The 20,254-nt window shown below is 38.3% G+C and overlaps 1 protein-coding gene across 2 annotated transcripts in view; it reads left to right on the forward strand.

The window, feature by feature from the left end:
* NAB1 (NGFI-A binding protein 1) overlaps positions 1-20,254 on the forward strand; it is a 43,456-nt gene that overhangs the window by 21,008 nt on the left and 2,194 nt on the right. Inside the window, exons 3-8 of one of the 2 annotated variants that reach the window (XM_043577322.1) lie at positions 298-431; positions 2,950-3,001; positions 13,995-14,084; positions 15,737-15,899; positions 17,872-17,985; positions 19,921-20,248. In XM_043577322.1, coding sequence (XP_043433257.1) covers positions 298-431; positions 2,950-3,001; positions 13,995-14,084; positions 15,737-15,899; positions 17,872-17,985; positions 19,921-20,009 — 642 coding nt within the window. In that variant the 3' untranslated portion in view covers positions 20,010-20,248. The remainder of the gene's footprint in view (positions 1-297; positions 432-2,949; positions 3,002-13,994; positions 14,085-15,736; positions 15,900-17,871; positions 17,986-19,920; positions 20,249-20,254) is intronic. The other variant, XM_043577323.1, reaches the window with a different exon arrangement.

Below are 20,254 nucleotides of genomic sequence, written 5' to 3' on the forward strand. Positions count from 1 at the left end.
TTTGCTTACTTTCTATAAATTCTCATACCTAAACAAAAGTATTTTAAGCATATAAATACCTAAAACCAAGATGACTATTTTGATTAATTTGAGTCCTGAGAGATGGTAGATGATGTGATTTTCCTGTGAAATTAGGCATTAGGACTAATAAGGAATAAAGAAAGGCCCATCCTGATTTTTATAAATTACTATCTCATTATATAATGACCTGACATTTTTATATCCTTAAGTGAAGCATTTTTCACACTGGTGAAATGAGGGTGTTTATAACTTTTAAACTTGGTTTTGGATCCACAGCTCACTGTTAATGAAGCGGCTGCTCAGCTCTGTGTGAAGGATAACGCCCTGCTGACGAGAAGAGATGAACTATTTGCCCTGGCTAGGCAGATTTCTCGAGAAGTCACCTACAAATATACCTACAGAACCACCAAGTAAGTGTCTAACTAATTGGCAATATTTTTACATTGCTTTATGGGAGTAGGACATTTTTCCAGACATTGCTAAAGTGGTTTTTCTTGTTTTGTTTAAATCCTCTTTTGTCTTTCTTTTGAAAGGCAGTTCCCTAGTATTACAGCATCGTTCTGGTAGTGGTTTTAGACGTTCTTCGCACACAGATGCTTTGGTTTTGAGTGTGAGGATGGGATTTAGTCAGTCAGCATGTGTAGGCTTTTTTGTATACTCACTTACCATATGAACTTGTTGAACTCTCTGAGGAAGCAAAGGGGTTCCTTTTGCTGCAGGGTGTTTGCAAGCTAATGAGATTAGCAGAATAGATAAAAAAGACTCCATTGATGAGTATTTAAGGGAAAATTGAAAGATACCAGATGATGTGGAATATGGACATGTAAAATATGGAAGTGCAATATGGAATATTTGAAATAAAAAACTTACTTGTTGAAAAGCAGTGTGGCTTTAAAATTTGATATAAATATCTTATTCCTCTTATCTCATCCTCACTTAAACCCGAAGCAAAATGGTTGTAGTACCATTTTGATTGTATTCTTCGGTTCCACATGGACCCTAACTTCTCGTTCACCATCAGTTGTGTGTGCGACTGCTTCTCTGAGGAGATGCCAATGACCACTGGCATTGGAGTAATTGAATGTGTATTCAGAAACCACATCCTGAGCACCCTCCCCGGCCCTAATAAATCACAGTTTCTGGATGGAACCTTGGAATCCACATTTTCACAAGTATCTCAGATTATTCTGGTGCCTGCTCCAGATTGAAAAACCACTGTTGTAGGCATTTGCTGTCATTGTCACGATTTCCCCCTAGCTCCTAGCAGCCTCATTTGCTACCCTGCCTAAAGAAAGATCCCACATGTTTACAAACTGACACAAAGTAAAATTCTGCAGACTAAATGAACAAGCTAATCAAGAGCTGATTCAGTGATATATTTATTTTTTTCACTGTATTCTACAAAATTTCTGACTGCTTAATTTAATTTTTTTAATGTTTATTTTTGAGAGAGAGACTGAGCACGAGTCGGGGGAGGAGCAGAGAGAGAGAGGGAGACACAGAATCCAAAGGAGGCTCCAGGCTCTGAGCTGTCAGCACAGAGCCCGACTGAACCCATGAACCTCAAGGTCATGGCCTGAGCCGAAGTCGGATGCTTAACTGACTGAGCCACCCAGGCGCCTCTCTGATTGCTTTATTTAAATGATTTGCTTTAATCAGAGCAATACATATACAGGATTTAGGGAGTCATGCAGTACACAGGGCTTATGATGAAACTCAGCGTTTCTCTGCTCCACGCCTTCCCCCTTCTGAGTACCACATCACATCTTAGAGGCAGCTGCTTTCAACAGTTTTTAGCTATTTCTTGTAGTATGTACATTTATATGTTTTTTAACTTAAATATATTTTTAAATATATAAGACTTTTACATCATGTGAAAGTCAAAACTATGTGAATATGTAATATAAAAAAGTTGCACTCTGGTTCTTGTCTTTTTACCCTCTTCCTCTCCTCAGTGTGTAAATGGTTTTATTAGGTTTTTTTTTCAGCTTTCTAGTGTATGTTTATGCACTTGCAAACAAATATAAATATATTTTCTCATTTTTACCTTTTTTCCAAAAAACAATAGGCAGCATATATTTACTGCCTATATATCTTGCTTTTAACATATCTTGGAGATCTTGTATCAAGCATATATCTTGCTTTTAACATATCTTGGAGATCTTGTCGTGTTAGTACGTACACATCTAGCATTATTTTTTGCATCTGCATGGTATTGCATTGTGTGGATATACCATGATTTATTTAACCAGTCCCCTATTGATGGATACTGGAGTTATTTCTAGTCTTTTATCATTATAAATAGCACCATAATAGATAACATCATACGTATTTTGTTGGTTCTGAGATATACTTTTTTTTTTTTTTACATTTTAACATCTTTATTTTGAGGGATAACTTAGAATTGATGTCTTATTGTAGTTTAAGTGGCCATAGTATTTCAAATATTTGTAGGTACCTTTGGGAGATTTCCCAGAAGAGGGATCTGTAGGTCAAGGGAAAATGCCTCTGTAGTTTCAATAGATAGACAAAATGTATTTTAATCTTATGTAGCCTTAAGCATTCATCTTAAAGAGCCACTGGTCATTTTATCCTGAAGTGTTTCTACTGATTCATAAAAGGATATCATGCAGTGTAAACCTCCTTGATTTTTTTTTCTTTTTCATTATGTGATCATTACATATTTATTAAGTAATTTCTTTGTGGGTAGTTCTTAGGTAGTGGCCTTTTAAAGTGTATAAGTGTGTCTGCGTACTTTTCTAATTTTATTTAGAAGTGATAAAAAGTCTCTTCTTTATTATGTCCATGTTCACTATGAATCTCTTACTTCCAGTGTAAAGGTTCCAGTGGTATATGTTTTGGTGGAAGTTTATAGATTGAGATGTCTTCAGGATAAAATTTTTTACCTTCTCAAGTTTTTCTCTTCAGGTCAAAATGTGGAGAAAGAGATGAATTATCTCCGAAGAGAATTAAAGTGGAGGTAAGATTATGCATTATATATTTTCATGCTAATAATGTTTATTTACTAATTCAAACCAAAAAAAAGGATATTCCATGAACAAGTGAAAAATGTGAATTTTGGAATCTTTAAAACAATATAGAATTTTGTTGCTTTGAAGTATCTAATTTGAACTAGGAAACTGAAGAAATTCTTAGAAAACGATGATGAGATTGATGTCCAGTCACTCCCGGACCGCGAGATCGTGACCTGGCTGAAGTCGGACGCTTAACCGACTGCGCCACCCAGGCGCCCCCATCTATCTATTTTTTTGAGAGAGAGAGAGCACAAGCAGGGGAGGGGCAGAGAGAAGGAGAGACAGAATCCAAACCAGTCTCTGCACCATCAGCGCAGAGCTCAATGTGGGGCTCGAAGTCACAAACTGTGAGATCATGACCTGAGCCACAATCAAGAGTCAGACACTTAACTAACTGAACCACCCAGGGGCTCCAAATGATTTCTTTTATAATCTTATTTACATCATTTAGTCATCTTATCAAATACATTTAGAGGAGCCAAGGTTTATTTATATTAACAATCTGAGAGAAATGACAATTTAGTAGCTGCAAGTAATGGAGACTTGCCTATAATTAAGCCTCTTAGAGGATTGTGGTTGAGGCTGTCCCTTCAGATTTTAGGCTTGCAAGAGGTAAGGTGGGAGTTGAGCAAGAAAAACGAGCTTTTGTTAGGGCTGTCAGAACTATAGAATGGTTTCAAAACCACTGTTCCTTAATTTGGAATAAATACTTTTTAAAGGCCAGTCTGAAGCAGAGTAGAAATTTGAAGTCAGAGAGCTCCTTCCTTTTTTTCTTGGGCAGGGGATTGACAAGGGGGGGAGGGGAGGGGGGTCATTAATTCTCTTAGCCATCCATTATTTAATTTCAAGTTCAAACAAATAAACTATGTTTGACTATCCTAAATTCTCTCATTTTAACTAAGCATCTGTTTGGACTAATCTTTCAGCCATACCAAAGCCATAGTTATCTTTTAAAAACATAAATCCTGGGGCACCTGGGTGGCTCGGTTGAGCATCCAACTTTGGCTAGGATCATGATCTCACGGTTAGTGAGTTTGAGCCCCACATCAGGTTCACTGCTGACAGTGTAGAGACTGCTTCCGATCCTCTGTCCCCCTCTCCCCTGCTTGTGCTCTGTCAAAATAAAAAAATAACAAAAATTAAAAAAAAAAAAACAATTACAAAAGAAAAAAAGAAAGAAACAAACAAACATAAATCCCTTCCTTGCTTAAATCTTTCCAGGGCTTTCTACTGTACCTAGAATAAAATCTACACTTTTTCCTGAGGCATCTAAGATCCTCTATGATCTGACTCTAACTCTGTATCTCTGGCCTCATCTGCTACCACACTTCCCCATTCTTACTGTGTCCCAGCTACACTGACCCACTTTCTGTTGCGGAAACATGCCAAGCTCATTTGTGCCTCATCACTCGCTGTTTGTTCCCCTACCTAGATCTTTAGCTCTTCACCTGGCTTCAGCTCATAGCTGAGAATTTGCTCTGACATACCTGCTTCCCTTTCTAAAAGGGCACCTTGGGGCGCCTGGGTGGCGCAGTCGGTTAAGCGCCGACTTCAGCCAGGTCACGATCTCGCACTCCGTGAGTTCGAGCCCCGCGTCGGGCTCTGGGCCTATGGCTCAGAGCCTGGAGCCTGTTTCCGATTCTGTGTCTCCCTCTCTCTCTGCCCCTCCCCCGTTCATGCTCTGTCTCTCTCTGTCCCAAAAATAAATAAATGTTGAAAAAAAAAAAAATTAAAAAAAATAAAAAATAAAAAATAAAAGGGCACCTTTACCTCAAAATCACATTCAGGCTCATTTTCCTGGTTTGTTTGTTTTCATAGCACTTACTGGTACCTGAAACTATTATGTATTTATTTTTATTATCAGTCTTCCCCATTAGATGAGAGTACAGCTCTTATCTGTCCACTACTTTATACTCAGATTTTATAATAGTGCCTTGCACTTAATAGGCACTTAATAAAATCTGTTAGATGAAATAATGAATGGCCATGGTTAAGCATCTTTGATTTCTTAAAAACTTTAGCCTAAAGCAGTGGTTCTTGAAGAAGGGAAGAATTTAAAACGTTGTGTTTATATTTGTAATCAACCTCTTATTAGGTCTTGAGTAATGTTTAAGATGGGTTAGCTTCAGATACTATACAAAAAAAATTGTTCAAATGATCCAAAAGTAACAAACCTATACAATTTTTAATTTTATTTGAGAGAGAGAACATGCAAGTGGGGTAGAGGGACAGAAGGAGTATTGTATAGTATACAGGACTTTTCATCAAGTATTAATGCTTTGTCTAGATCTACTTTCTATGTGGCTACTGCGAAGGGGAGAGTTTCTGGCATGAGGAGAGATTAAGGGAGGCTCTGTTGAGTAGATAGCTGTTTGAGCTGGTTTATTTTATTTTTAAAAAAATTTTTTAATCTTTATTTATTTCTGAGAAAGAGAGAGAGTGTGAGCGGAGGAGGAACAGAGAGAGAGGGAGACACAGAATCCAAAGCAGGCTCCAGGCTCCGAGCTTTCAGCACAGGGCCCGATGCGGGGTTCGAACCCATGAACCGCGAGTTCATGACCTGAAGTTGGACGCTCAACCAACCAACTGAGCCACCCAGGGCTGGGTTTTAAAATAAGGGTAGGATTTCAGAAGGTAAAGATGTGGGGTGGAGGGTAGAGGGGCATCACAAAGGTAGTCTATCTAGCATGGCCAAAGACACAGAGGAGAAAATCCTGTGCATTTTTAGAGAACAGTGAGAACAGTTTGTTCAGAATATATGACTGACACCAAGGACTTCATAAGTACAACTAGAAAGATTTTAGAATTCTTTGAACATAGTGTTTCTTATTTCATTTGAATTACTAATTCTCTATTAAAAGAATATACTATAAAGATAACCTTAGCACATTGTAAATTATAGCAGATTACTAATTACTAGGTCCATATGAATGAGAATTTAGTCTTTAATTTTCATGTTTCTGAAATCCTTGACAGTAACCAATTGGCATACATGCCAAGTTGCTGACTTCTTTTCATTTTAAAAAGATAATTAAGAAAAAAATTTTTAAGCTTATTTATTTTTCTTGAGAGAGAGGGAGAAGAGTGCATGAGCAGGGGAGGGGCAGAGAGAGAGGAAGAGAGAATCCCAAGCAGGTTCTGCACTGTCAGCACAGAGCCTGCCTGCCCAACACAGGGCTTAAAGTAAGGATCCTTGAGACCATGACCTGAGCCAAAACCAAGAGTTGGACGCTCACCCAACTGAGCTACCCAGACACCCCTTAAAAAAGATAATTTTTATAATGAACAAAAAGAAATGTAATGTCAGTAGATAAAATAGAAATGACATCACAAATAGACACGTAAGGGAAAAAAAATTTCTTGCGTGCCATTATCAGTGCATTAGGATAAACTAACGAAACTAAACGAAAGTGTTTTCTTGTTGCTGAATTATGTAATTTCCTGAACTGTTTGTGAAGGATTGGCTAGAAGTTTTAAAATCCTTGTCTGATATTTTTCCTCTTATTATGTAGTGAGTTGTTCCCTTTTAAAGATTTTTTTTTTAATATAAAATTTATTGTCAAATTGGTTTCCATACAACACCCAGTGCTCATCCCAACCGGTGCCCTCCTCAATGCCCATCACCCACCCTCCCCTCCCTCCCACCCTAAAGATATTTTGTAATGGTAGTTTTGAGAGTGTGAGCCAGTGCGAGTGGGGAAGGGTCAGAGAGAGAGAGAGAGAGAGAGAAAGGGAATCCCAAGCAGGCTTCTTGCTGTCAGGATGGAGCCCGGCTCTGGGTTCTATCTCAGGAACTGGGAGATCCTGACCCGAGCTGAAATCAAGAGTCAGACTTGCAACAGACTGAGCCACCCAAGCACCCCAGTTTTTCCCCTTGAAGGATAGTTAGCTATTTATTTGATTGTTTTTGTTTAATACAGGATACGTATTGTAGTAAAAGTACTCAGCATAATCTGTTGTCCTTAAGTAGCACTCCTTTCTACAGGGAAAGTTTGACATTAAAAAACCTAGAGATTTTAGGGGCGCCTGAGTGGCTCAGTTAGTTGAGCATCTGACTCTTGATTTCAGCTCAGGTCATGATCCAGGGTCATGGCATGGAGCCCCGGGTCAGGCCACCCCACACTGAGTGTGGAGCCTGCTTAAGATTCTCTCTCTCCTTCTGTCCCTCTACCCCACTTGCATGTTCTCTCTCTCAAATAAAATTAAAAAAAAAAAACAACATAAAGATCTTGAACTTTCTTTCTGTAATTCCTAGAATAATGAAGTGGACACAGAGGAAAAAGGTTGCTAGCTTGGGGAGGCCTTAGGGTAACTCAGTGGAGCCTCTAGGGAAGGCACCTCTTCAACCCTGTAGGTTAGTAAGCAAGGCTTGGGAATATTTCTCCTGTCAAGGCTAGATGAATAACTTGTCCACCTGGAATACAACCCTTTGTGTAAATCCACTTTCAGCTAAAATAAAAATGAATTATGTTTATTCTTTCCTTTTTCATCAGAAACCCCAAACCTAATTTCTGGGACACTTGGAAAAATAACTGCTTTTTCCTGAATGTATTGTATGCCTGTCCCTGCTAGGCATTTGAAATTCATGATCACAAACCTTCCTGTCTCTCATTATATGGAGGCTTTATGATTTCTGTGTATAGCCAAGGAGACACCCATGAAGTCTCAGGAGCCTGCTCAAGTTGCCACATTGCTATCTAGTGGCAGAGCCAGGGCTCCTAATCTAGGTCTGACTCCTAAACTGCAAAGCAGAACTACCTTCCTGGGTGCTCATGAACCTTGGCTATAAAAACACTGTTAGAATTATACCTTTTCTCCTGCTAGTCTGGTATGAAAAGCCAAGCGTGTATAGCAACTGAAGTCTTTGAAGAAAGGGGAAAGGGTGGCAGTTACCATTTTCTGTTTCAAGGAAGCTTATCCGAACAATTAAGTTTTGAGTAGAAAATTTAACAACATAAATTACAAAATGTATTTAAATATAAGACGTTACCATTTGTCAAACTAAATGCTTAGCATGAGGAAAAGCACTGTCTTTGGAAGGAGGTTAAACCGAGTAAATCAAGAAAAATTAGCTTGATTTACGTATACTCTACCTATGACAGTGTGTTTAAGACAGCTTGACAACTAAAGGAGGTGAAAAACCAACAGCCAAAGTCCCTGGCACTCATATCTTTCCCTCATTTTTAAAAAATATTAATTAGGGGCACCTGGGTGGCTCAGTCGGTTAGGTGTCCGACTTTGGCTCAGGTCATGATCTCACAGTTCGTGGGTTCGAGCCCAGCGTCGGGCTCTGGGCTGACAGCTCAGGGCCTGGAGCCTGCCTTGGATTCTGTGTCTCCCCCTCTCTCTACCCCTCCCGTGCTCACACTGTGTCTCTCTCTCAAAATAAAGATTAAAAAAAATTTTTTTTAAATATTAATTAAAATAGATTTCAGTTGATAGCCTTTCTTTTTCATTAAGAACATAACATGTTCTCAGAACAAACCCTGTCATTACCTTCAGTGTCGTAAGTAGTGTCTTGGAAGAGAGGAAGGATATGGTGGTTACTGTTCCAATCTCATCTGTAAGTTTTCTTCGTTCACTGACATTGCTGGAAACTAGGGAGAGAGATGGGAGGTGACAGCATTCTTGATCCTGTGTGGGCTGGGAGTGCCAAGCAATCAGAGATAACTGCATGAAAGAAATGCAGTTTGTTAATAGAGTCCAGAAAGTCAGAGAATTGGGGTTTTGAAGAAGAAAGACTTAGAGGAAACATCTGCTAGCAGTTCCAGGGGGGTGGGGGTGGGAGAGGGAGGCAGGGGGAGGGAAGAGGGTCAGAACATCCACCTACGCTGTTACTAAGCTATTGAGAGAAAGCTGGTCTAATTTGATGTAGACTCTTCCCCTCTGGATCAGAAAAACAGAAGCATTACAATCTGCTATTCATATAGAAAGTGTGAGTAGAAAAAAAAAAGGAAAATGCACGTGTGAGGCTGAGAACATCTGTTGGAACAAGTCGTTTTAAAGACAGCTAAGCAGTGGCTTTAAAGCTTGCCGGTATTTGGTGGGAAAGTTGAGGAGGAATGGGGGTGGAGACCAATGGGATGAGAGTAATTAGGTCACGAACAGCATCCCACCCTGTGTCTTTTATTTTCTCAGTGCTCAGAATCAGAGTCTCACCAGTAAGGGAACACTGTGATTAATGGCAGCAGCCAAGAATATGACATGAAGATAAATTGCTCATAGCGTGGTACAGCTGGTTCTTGGGAAAAAAGCTTGAGAGACATATAACAAAAGTCCTGCACCAAACATAATATGAAAGACACCAGTTTCTTGGGAATGTTCTCACTTTTATTTCTAAGCCACATATTTTGGGTACCTGAAACCTAGATCATGTAGTGATAGCTCCTCAGTCCTGTATTTTTCCATAAAGAACTATCAAAGACTGTGGGAGAAAATCAGAATGACTAACGTCTTCATTACAGAGACAGACCACTCATTACTTGGATATTGTTGTTTATTGCTTATTGCATGTTTTTACATCTCTTTATTAATGAAGGAGCAGTGTCCATTTCCCAAAAACTTGCGCATACATGTAGAGTTTGAAGTTACCCCTTCCAGCTTTTCCAAATTCTCATGGTTGAATAATCCTGACAGTGTTGCCACTGTATGTTTGTATAGCAATGTGGGCTTTTCCAAGAGTCACTGTTTGCATTACTTCATGGAATCCCCACAGATCTCCACTGGGCAGATAAAGCAGATGGTTTAAATCTCCATTGAACAATAATGAAGTTAACTTTCCTACCTGGGATCACACATCTAGTTCTTAACATAAGAAGACTAGATCACTCTTTCTTCTGTGAGTTCCTTTAAAAATACCGGAATATAGGCGATTCTGGCCTGGGCACACCCCACCCAGGGCTTGTTGAGAAGCTGGAATTCTCTAGTGTGGTTATCCAACCTGACTCTTGCCCCAAGTTCACAACTCCGTGAACCTGCCTTTCAAACTTACCTGCACAGAGGTCTCCAGAAGGTAAGATGTAGCCTGTCCCCTACTGAATTCATCAACCTTCTGCTCCCTCCCAAGCCTCCTTCTTGGTGCTGAATTCATTACTTTAGAGAATGTTACCACCAAACTCCTGGTTGCCAAAGCCATATCTTAGGAATTCGTGTGTTTCTCTGTTGTAAGGCCACTATTCTCTGTCTTGGTCACAGCCTTCTAACCAGTCTCCCTACCACCATCCTTGCCCCCCCAGTACATTGCCCCCATCACATTCAGATTGGACTTTCAGAAACACAGATCGGGTTCATTTTCTCCCTGAGAGCTATGTTTCTCCCTGAGCTATGTTAAATATTCTCCAGCCTCTCAAGTGTGTCCTCCTGTTCTTTTTGCCTCCAGGCTTTTATATAAGCTGCTCTCTTTCCCTAGAGCCTTCTCTTCTTTCAAGTCTCAGCCTAGATGTCATGCCTTCTGGGAAGCCTTCCCTGACGGCGTCTGTGCTCAGGATCTCTTCGTCCTTGCCTTCTCTAGACTGTTTGCTAGAAGGGCAGGAGGCATGGAGTCCAGGCATCGAGTACCGAGTCTAGAACCTATTATGCAAACAAGAGATTTTGTATGAATGAACAAACAAGTATTTCCAGATTTCCACTGTTCTTTCCACTAGAACAGTTCCCTTCCAGTATGGTCAATATTGTCCTGCTGGTTTTAGTGTTAAAAACCCAAGATGTCTAGTATGTAAGTAATCTCTGAGCTGCCTATGCTATATCATAGAAATGCAGTAAGTCACTTAACAGCGTGTTCTCTATTTTACTGTGGTTAAATCCGGTAGCTTTTAATTTTTTTTTTTCAACGTTTATTTATTTTTGGGACAGAGAGAGACAGAGCATGAACAGGGGAGGGGCAGAGAGAGAGGGAGACACAGAATCGGAAACAGACGCCAGGCTCTGAGCCATCAGCCCAGAGCCTGACGCGGGGCTCGAACTCATGGACCGCGAGATCGTGACCTGGCTGAAGTCGGCCCCTTAACCGACTGCGCCACCCAGGCGCCCCATAATCCGGTAGCTTTTAAAGGGAACTTAATAAATATCAGTAGCAGACATTTGTTGGGTAATATCTGTGTGCCAAACATTGTGCTAAGTGTTCTTTATCAATTTTTGCTTAAAATGGTTCTAGGGGCACCTGGGTGGCTCGGTCGGTTAAGCGTCCGACTTCAGCTCAGGTCATGATCTCACGGTCCTTGAGTTCGAGCCCCGCGTCGGGCTCTGTGCTGACAGCTCAGAGCCTGGAGCTTGTTTCAGATTCTGTGTCTCCCTCTCTCTCTCTGCCCCTCCCCTGTTCATGCTCTGTCTCTCTGCCTCAAAAATAAATAAACGTTAAAAAAAAAATGGTTCTAAAGTTAGCAGAGTAGACAGAGTAGACAGAAACATGAAATGGTCTGTCCAGTATCACAGCAAATAAGTAGTACAATTGGATTTGGAACTCAGTATAAATCAGAGGGTTAAACCCGTTCAGCTTATGAAAATCCAAGAGATGTGCCTCTGTTTATTGTTAGGAGTTTCTTAAGTATGTAAGTCTAGGACTTTCTTGTTTGAGCATAGGCTTTGAAGCCAATGTCCATAGCTGTAAAATGAGAGAAACCCAGGGTTGTTTGTGGTGGGGATTAAATGAGATAATATATGTCAAATGATAGTTGGGAATTGGTGGTACATGGTAGTCACCTGGAAAATGATAGCTTCTCTTTTCCAAGTCTTCTACTACCTTACCTTGTTGAACTTCAGAACTTAAAGGAGAGATCGCTAAAAAGAGAAAGTTAGATTTTTAGGTCTAAATAAGTTCTTAGAGAAAAACTGAATGGCTAAAAAAGTGTACTTTTGATTTAGACTTAGATTATATACACTTGCATAAAGTTCATTCTGGCTCCGTTAATGATTATATTCCATACATTCTTCTGAGCCAAGTGTCTTTGGTCTTGTAGGGGCCTAGACAGGAAGCTTTTTTCAATACTAAAAAAATTCTACGGTGCCTGGGTGGCTCGTCGGTTAAGCGTCCTACTCTTGATTTTGGCTCAAGTCATGGTCTCACAGTTGTGAGATTGAGCCCCACATTGGGCTCCACGCAGAGTGTGGAGCCTGCTTGGCATTCCCTCTCTGTCTCTGTCTCTCTCTCTCTCTCTCTCTTTCTCTCTGTCTCTCTACCTGGGCCCCTGCCCTGCTCACATTCTCTCTCTTTCTCTCAAAATAAATAAATAACTATTAAAAAATAAAAATGTTGATTATATGTTTACCCACCATAGAGCTACATGAGATTATCTCAAGATGTCAAATTTATTTGCTTCTGACTCTTTCATTTCATGTCTTTGAATTTTAAAATAGTAAATTACTGCTTAAGAAAAGAAGTTTGGTAGATGAAATCTTTGAAAACATGAGTTCTGCAGTGGTAAAATAAGACCTTGTTGGGGAAAAATTTTTGAATCCGTATCTCTTATTTCAAATAAGATAAAATATTTTGTTATTATCACATCTCTTTCTGCTGTTATTATAAGAACTTTGGTTTTTAATGATTTACCCTTTGTTACACAAATATATAGTTCATGAAACAAGGGGAGAAATGTTTTGGAAGTCAATGACCATTTCTGTGAAGAGTCCTTTAGTAGTTTTTAGTAAGGTTACTAAAACCATGCTGTCATGATATTTGTAGATAACAATTTCATGTGGAGCAATAAATTACCAAAAAACCCACAAAATAACTGAGAAAAGTAGTAGATTGACACTTTTATATATACATAAAGTGGACAGTGGTAATAATGTAAGTTGGTATATTGTCCAGGAGTAGAGTGCCCGAGGTAGGCTCTGTTTTATGTAAGAATTAAGTATGCATTGATACACTTATTTAGCAGTGATTACATGCTGAAGGCAGTATCTCATTTGCTCCTCACAACAACCCTAACAGATAGTTGCTCTTATCTTTATTTTTCATATGAGGAAACTAACCTTCTGAAAGATTAAATTACTCATCCAGTGTTAAGTGGTAGAATTGGAACTTGAGTGCAGGTGTTGAGAATTCAAATCCCCATTGCCTCTTATATGAAATGCTAAAGGAGAAATCACAAGTCAACATGGAAGAATTCTGAAATTCCGGTCGGGATTATTGGGTAGCACTTCGAAGGAAATTTACATTGGTTCTTTACAACATTACATATAACAAAATAAAATCCTGATGGACTAGAGAGTTAAATTTAAAAAACAAAGCAAACAAGATAAAGCTTTAGAAAAACTGGAGGGTAGAGTTGAGTATTTATCAAATCTGTAAAGCAGAGTGCCTTTCTGAAGTTTATAGTGATAGAAGAATTTACAAAATAAATGTATACACAACTACAGTAGATAAAATGTAATAAAAATTTTTGAATATTGATAACAAAATGCAAACTGGCAAAAATTAAGAAGCCAACACCGCCCAGTGCTGGCAAAGAAAACTTATGGTAAGATTAACCAGTGAAGGCCCTTGGGTAGAGGATGTGAAAGAAAAATGTTCATAAAAATGTCCATCCCTTTGCTGTAATTGTACTTCTGCAATCTATTGTATCGGAAAATCTAAGCTATGGAAAATGCTATTTCCATGAAAATATTTTTGTGGTGGTTTTCAAACCAAAAATAAGAAAAAGAAAAGAATGTCCAGTATGAAGATAGTGAATATTACTAGTTGAACCACTAGATGAAATGCTATGTGAAATGTATAAACATATAAATCTTTTTCTCTTTTTCATTTGTATTTTTACTGATGTTACAGCTGTAGAAATAAAGTTCGTACCATAAAAGTCTGAAGTGAAGTATTATACATTAAAATTTTAATCATGATTACTTGAACTGTAGGATTAAAGCTGTTTACTTGGCCCTGTCTTCCCAGTTCTGATATTTTATTTACAAACTCCAACTAAAAAGGACTTATGCTTTGGCCCATAGGATGGATTTCCAGATTTCCAGGATTCTGTGCAGACACTCTTCCAGCAGGCTAAAGCTAAGAGTGAAGAACTTGCTGCTCTTAGTTCACAGGTAACGTAAACCACCAGTTAACATTTCCTAATAATGTCTGTCGATGAACAATAAATGGCTGCTTCGGCTAGCTTCAGTTTTAAGCATCCAGGGATTGGATTTCTTTCTGGTGGTTTTTTAAATGTCATCTGATCCACAGCTGTATCAACAAGATAGCAACAACAATGTAGTTTGATTTGGTTATGAGCAGAATCTGATAGAGTGATATTTATTCTTTGTAGTTTTGTAGGAAGAAAGACAGATTCTCTACCTAAGAAAACTCAATTTGGTACCAGGAAAACAGCCATGTTGACTATGGCTGTGTGTAATACAACTCTGAGATAAACTAGAACTCGTTCTCAACACAACATCAATTGCCATGGTAGCTATTGTTAAATCATTTCAATTCATGTATGGTAAAAAAAATCCTTAAATTAATGTGTAGCTTCAGGTGCTTTTGCTATTGAGTTATTTTATTGTTGTATGTGAAAATTAACATTTAATTTAAATCTAATTTAACATTTCTAAAAGGCGTTAAAAGGTCTAATTTAACCTTTTAGAAAACACTGGAAGTTTTATTCCTGTTGATCTTCTGCCTAGTGACTGCTTTGGGTCAAATTCAGTAGTGCCAACTCTTGTTTTTGTCTTGTTCAGAGGATGAAAACTCCATTTCCTCCTTAGAAATCTTACTGAAGTTTTATCAATTAATAAGCTCGAGTGAATCGACATTACTGTTCCTTTTGATCTGGTTTATGTGCATTCAGAAAAATAGCATAAGCTTTTATCCCAGTCTCTGAATTAATATTTTTCACCTGTTGATTTTTACTACTGTGAATCAGGATTTTTCGTAACTAATTTTATATAGGAGCTTCCTTGTGCTACTGTTTCATATGGAATGGTAGTGATTCCTGTCTGCATTTTGATTATTACCTGCTTAGCAAAATACATAAATACAGTGCTTTCAGTGTCACATGTAAGTAACTTAAAGCAATACATAAAGAAGAAACTTACAAAACACACACAGAGATAATTTGTATGTCAGCCAACTTAATTGTGATTTTAAAGCATGTCTTTTTACGATTGGTTGGGAAATACCGCAGTCTCATTCCACGAGCAAGGTGAAGATTCTTGTTGGCACTCATGTTTTTCCTGCATAATTTGCATTGTTTGATTTTGGTGGGAGATGTATTTGTCTTGTTCTTCTAGACAGCCATTTTACACCTTTTCTCCCCCAAACATACTGTCATCATATCAGAGCATGTGTAGTGCCAGATCCTAAAATAAAAAATGCCAAGATGTCACCCTGTGTGTTAGAAGCAGATTATAGCAGATGTTGCTGTTGCTCTGAGGTTCCTTTTTAAAAAAAATATTTTAAAGGACTCAGTACTTTGGGAAACAAAGCTAAGGTTATTTTGCCTTTGAGCTGAAGTGGAATTCTCTTTCAAGGATGAGCAGGAAGGTTTTTTTTCTTTTGCACAAAATCCAACATTTTATGTTTTAACATGATGATATAGACATCTAAGCATATTTATGGAATGTGTATACCACATGAAGTGCGAACTAATTTAATGAATACTAAATATATTTGCTGGAGTCTGAAATTGGCATCTTTAAACCATTAAAACCATGTAGAATGTTTTAGTTACTGATTTTATTTTTGCTTTACTTACTAGCAGCCTGAAAAGGTGATGGCAAAGCAGATCGAGTTCCTTTGCGCCCCAGCTGGCTGTGAGAGACTGCAGCATGCTGAGAGAAGACTGTCCGCGGGGCTGTACAGGCAGACGTCGGAAGAGCACAGCCCTAACGGCCTGGCTGCTGACAGCTCTGACGGACAAGGTACCTCTCGAGAGTGGCCTATGCTTCTAGCACATTGCTAGGTGCACGTCAGAGAGAAACAAAAGTTTGCCTACTTTTAAATCTTAATATTTTAGAGAGATTATTTTATACATTCTGTCTAAAAATTAATTGGTAAATTGTCTCTTTTTTAAAAAGAAGGAATTCATCCTGCAAATGTAACTCGTAATTATTTTGGGGGTTTTTTTTGTTTGTATGTTTGATTTTTACCTTATTATCCCTAAACAGTAGCCGACACATGCATTTGCCATGTATTTTGTAAAGGGTGAGTGGGAATGGGAAATGTAAACATTACAGATCATTTCCCCCCAAGAAACTGATTCCATGGGAGACGTTTGTCATTTTTTAAAAGACCACAACTTCATACTTTTTTAGACTTCAAAAACAGATTTATCTATGAAATTTATAACATTTGGTTTCTAAGGGAATATGGTTAACTGCTTCTAAAGTACTGTGACGAGAGTTGAGATTTGTAGAGATAGTATACAAATGGAGAGACTTGAAGAAATTTTGTATTCTCTCAGGCTTTAGATTGGCCTACAGTCCCTATGAAAATATTTTGTGTGGTATGTTGGAGATTGTTCTCTTAGACACTTAGGTTTAGAAAGCTATGATTCATGAGTATTTTTATCATTTTAAAAATTATTTTCATTTTTTTGTATTCACACATGAAGAAAATCTCAAGTCATTGTCATTTACTCATAGTATTTCCTGGGTGCCGCCAGGCATCCTTCTGGGCACTGAAGATGCATCGGTGAAGTTAAGTCCCTGCTGGCTTGGAGCTTATGCTGCAGTGGAGGAAGATAATAACTAGGTCCAAATAGTGATATGTGTCTGAAGAAAAACAATAATTTTTGTAGGACCGCCTTTTTTGTTTTGTTCACATATTATTACAGTTTTCTAGAGAGTGGTTACTACTGTCAAAATACTAGATTTCTTTCTAAGTAACAGTACCATGTTTTTTGTTTTTTGGTGTTTGTTTTTTTTTTTTTTTTTGGAGAGAGAGAGAGAGAGAGAGGGCGCAAGTGAGTGAGGGGGCAAAAAGAGAATCCCAGGAAGGGCAGAGAAAGAAAGAGAAATGGGCTTCACCCGAAGAGGGGCTTGAACTCAGAACTGTGAGATCATGACCAGAGCCAAAGTCAGATGCTTAACAACTGAGCCACCCAGGTGCCCCAGTAACAATACCATCTTAATAAGCATTCGCCAAATGTAGAGTAAAATATGTCAGCTGATTTCAGAGTACTGGAGGAGAAGAACATTCTTCCTTTTTAAAATATTATGGAAACTTTATAGTTGAGGTCTTGTTTAACTTCTCTAAGTCATCCTTGACAGTTAAGACTCAAAAGGGTTAAGAAGCAAAAGCAAAATTAATGAAAGATTTGGTGACTCTTAATTTGTGAAACCAGGACAGTGCACTGTGGGGTAGCAGTCAGCTCTGTGTGATGGATTTAGGATTATGACAGAGAATAGGATTTGGTGCATTAAGCGTTATTACCATATCTGTGCTAATTCTGTCTTCATGGATTTACCATAGACTTTGTTGTTAACAGGAAGTTGCTTGAAGCCTTCTCTGTCTCTAGTGTTATTATATAGTGAATGACATGTCTTGGTAAATAAAATGGTTGCGCTGCTAAGAAAATGCCTTACTCGGGGGATGTATTACATGCTAAAGCTGGAGTGCTTACTGGAAATCCCAGTCTTTTGTTTAGTTCATGTTTCAGTCTTAATGTCCCGGCAGATTCATAAACCTTGGAACTAGCATGAATTGCCATTTCCCTCTTAAGTTATCATTTAAGATATTTCTCTAACTCTTATTCAAATTGTTCAGTGCCTGTTGGCCTTCCTTACTTCTTTCCTAAGGAGTGTTCAGGCAATTTGTGAAAACTTATTTTTAAGAAAAACCACAAAGTGTTTTTAGTATTGTTCATGTTGCTTTTTTCCCCCTTTTCATTAGGAGAAAGACCTTTGAATCTCCGAATGCCTAATTTACAGAACAGACAACCCCATCATTTTGTGGTGGATGGAGAGCTGAGTAGACTTTATCCCAGTGAGGCAAAGTCCCAGTCAGGTAAGAATATGGGATATTATTAGAGTAACACTGGAATAAAATATCTTTAAATTCTGTTTTCCTGCCCTCCACTGTCATTCCCTACCCGCCCCCCCCCCCCCCGCCAAAAAAAAAAAAAAAAGGTCATTTACTAACAATGTTACTAGTCAGTTTTTCTCCTTTTGGAAATAATAGATTGCTCGAATAATAGCAAGTCTTTTGTTTGTTTGTATAAAGTAGGCTTGAATTCATGACCCTGGGATGCTTGACTTGGGATGCTTGACCCCGAGTCAGGGTCTTAACTGGCTGAGCCACTCAGGTGCCCCATTAGCCAATCTTTTTTAGAAAATGGTATTCCAGGGGCGCCTGGGTGGCGCAGTCGGTTAAGCGTCCGACTTCAGCCAGGTCACGATCTCGCGGTCCGTGAGTTCGAGCCCCGCGTCGGGCTCTGGGCTGATGGCTCGGAGTCTGGAGCCTGTTTCCGATTCTGTGTCTCCCTCTCTCTCTTGCCCCTCCCCCGTTCATGCTCTGTCTCTCTCTGTCCCAAAAATAAAATAAACGTTGAAAAAAAAAATTTTTTTTTAAAAGAAAATGGTATTCCAAAGAATTGACAGAAGCTTATGAAGGTTGATACTATTTTGATTAGCTATTACACGAATGGTTACTTTTATACAAGATTTAAAACCAAATAATACATGGCTGATTTATGTAATTACCTTTTTCCAGCCTTTCATAATGTGAAATTGAGGGATTACATGTTTCTTTTCATACTAAGAAAACCCTGTACACCAAGTCTAAACTTTTCTTACAGATGCATTTTGGGGGTGATATTTATATTTCAGAAGTAAACTGAACTCCATAAAGGAAAAGTTATTCCTTATTACTGTTAGATGTTTACCTATTTTCACCCAAGAAAAAGTGAGTTAGACACAGTATTAGAGAACAACACCATTTGAAAATATGTAGTATCACTCAGCCTTTGAGTTAAAGTAACTTCTCTTGAAGTCCGTTGCTTCATCTGTAAAACAAGTATCATTTCTACCGCATGGAGTTAATGAGTGTTCTACAGGTAGCATATATATAGAATTGTCTGGTTGATAGCATATATATATAGAATTGCCTGGCTGATAGGAATTCAGTAAATGGTAGCTACTGTTTTTATACTCTTGCTAAATTTAAAATCTACTTTTTCATAGAGAGAGTAAATTCATAAATTGAACTGCCTAATTTCGGATCAGCTATTCGTATTGGTTACATTTCTAGAATCCTTTTCAAAGTGTGTGCATATATATTTGTCTTTTAGTGCTAGTGCTTCCTATCAATGCTCTATGCTGTCATTCTCTGGTGTTTTTGTGAGGTTGAAATAACTGCACACACCTGACTCTAGGAAATGGTTCCTTATGAAAGTAGTCTTCGTTCTTCTATCATGTGTCATGGCTGGAGATACTTTTAAAGATAGTTCTATGTTGAAATGTGGAAGATTTTTTTTGTCTCTTTTTTTCATTGATAGTGATTAAATATTTTAGCCAGTAACTTTGTATACGTGTGACCCATTTTATTTCGCATATATTTTATCATGTTGAACCAAATGTTTAATAAAAATATGGTCTATTTGTTAAATGCTTTTTTGTGCCTTTCATCGTTTAACTCTCATGCCGCCCTATATAGATACTATCCCCATATTACAGATGAAGACAGATACTAAGGCTTAGAGAGGTGTGTACGTTGCTTGGAGATGTACACAGCTAGTAATTGGCAGAGATGGAATTTAAATCCAGAATCGAAGCTCTTAATCACAAACTCTATAAACATAAAATGTTTTTATGGAATTGCTGAATTACGAATAGTTGATACTGTTTGCTGTGGATTTTGGGGATTTGTTTCATATGTTTGAATTTGTTTTTTGTGATCCATTGATTTAAAGTATCGACACACCCTGTTTCCATTTTTATGCAGAGAGTCTTGGGATTTTAAAAGACTACCCTCACTCAGCTTTTACTTTAGAAAAGAAAGTCATCAAAACAGAGCCTGAAGATTCAAGATAGCTGTGATTCTCCCACTGTTCTCTGGAAATGGCATTCAGTTTAAGGATAATGCTCCATCATAGAAATAAGCCTTAATAACCAACGTTGCCTCATTCAGCTCAAACAGATTTCATAGCCAAAGCATAAGGATTGATACAGTAGTCTGTGGAAACCAGGAAGACAAAACAACAGCCACAAAAGAGAAAATTGAGAGAATGTTGCAATCTGTAACAGAAATATTGATCCATTCACATTCCTGTGTAAGT

Source organism: Prionailurus bengalensis, chromosome C1, assembly GCF_016509475.1.
Source record: "Prionailurus bengalensis isolate Pbe53 chromosome C1, Fcat_Pben_1.1_paternal_pri, whole genome shotgun sequence".
In the NCBI taxonomy this organism is placed as follows: Eukaryota; Metazoa; Chordata; class Mammalia; order Carnivora; family Felidae; genus Prionailurus; species Prionailurus bengalensis.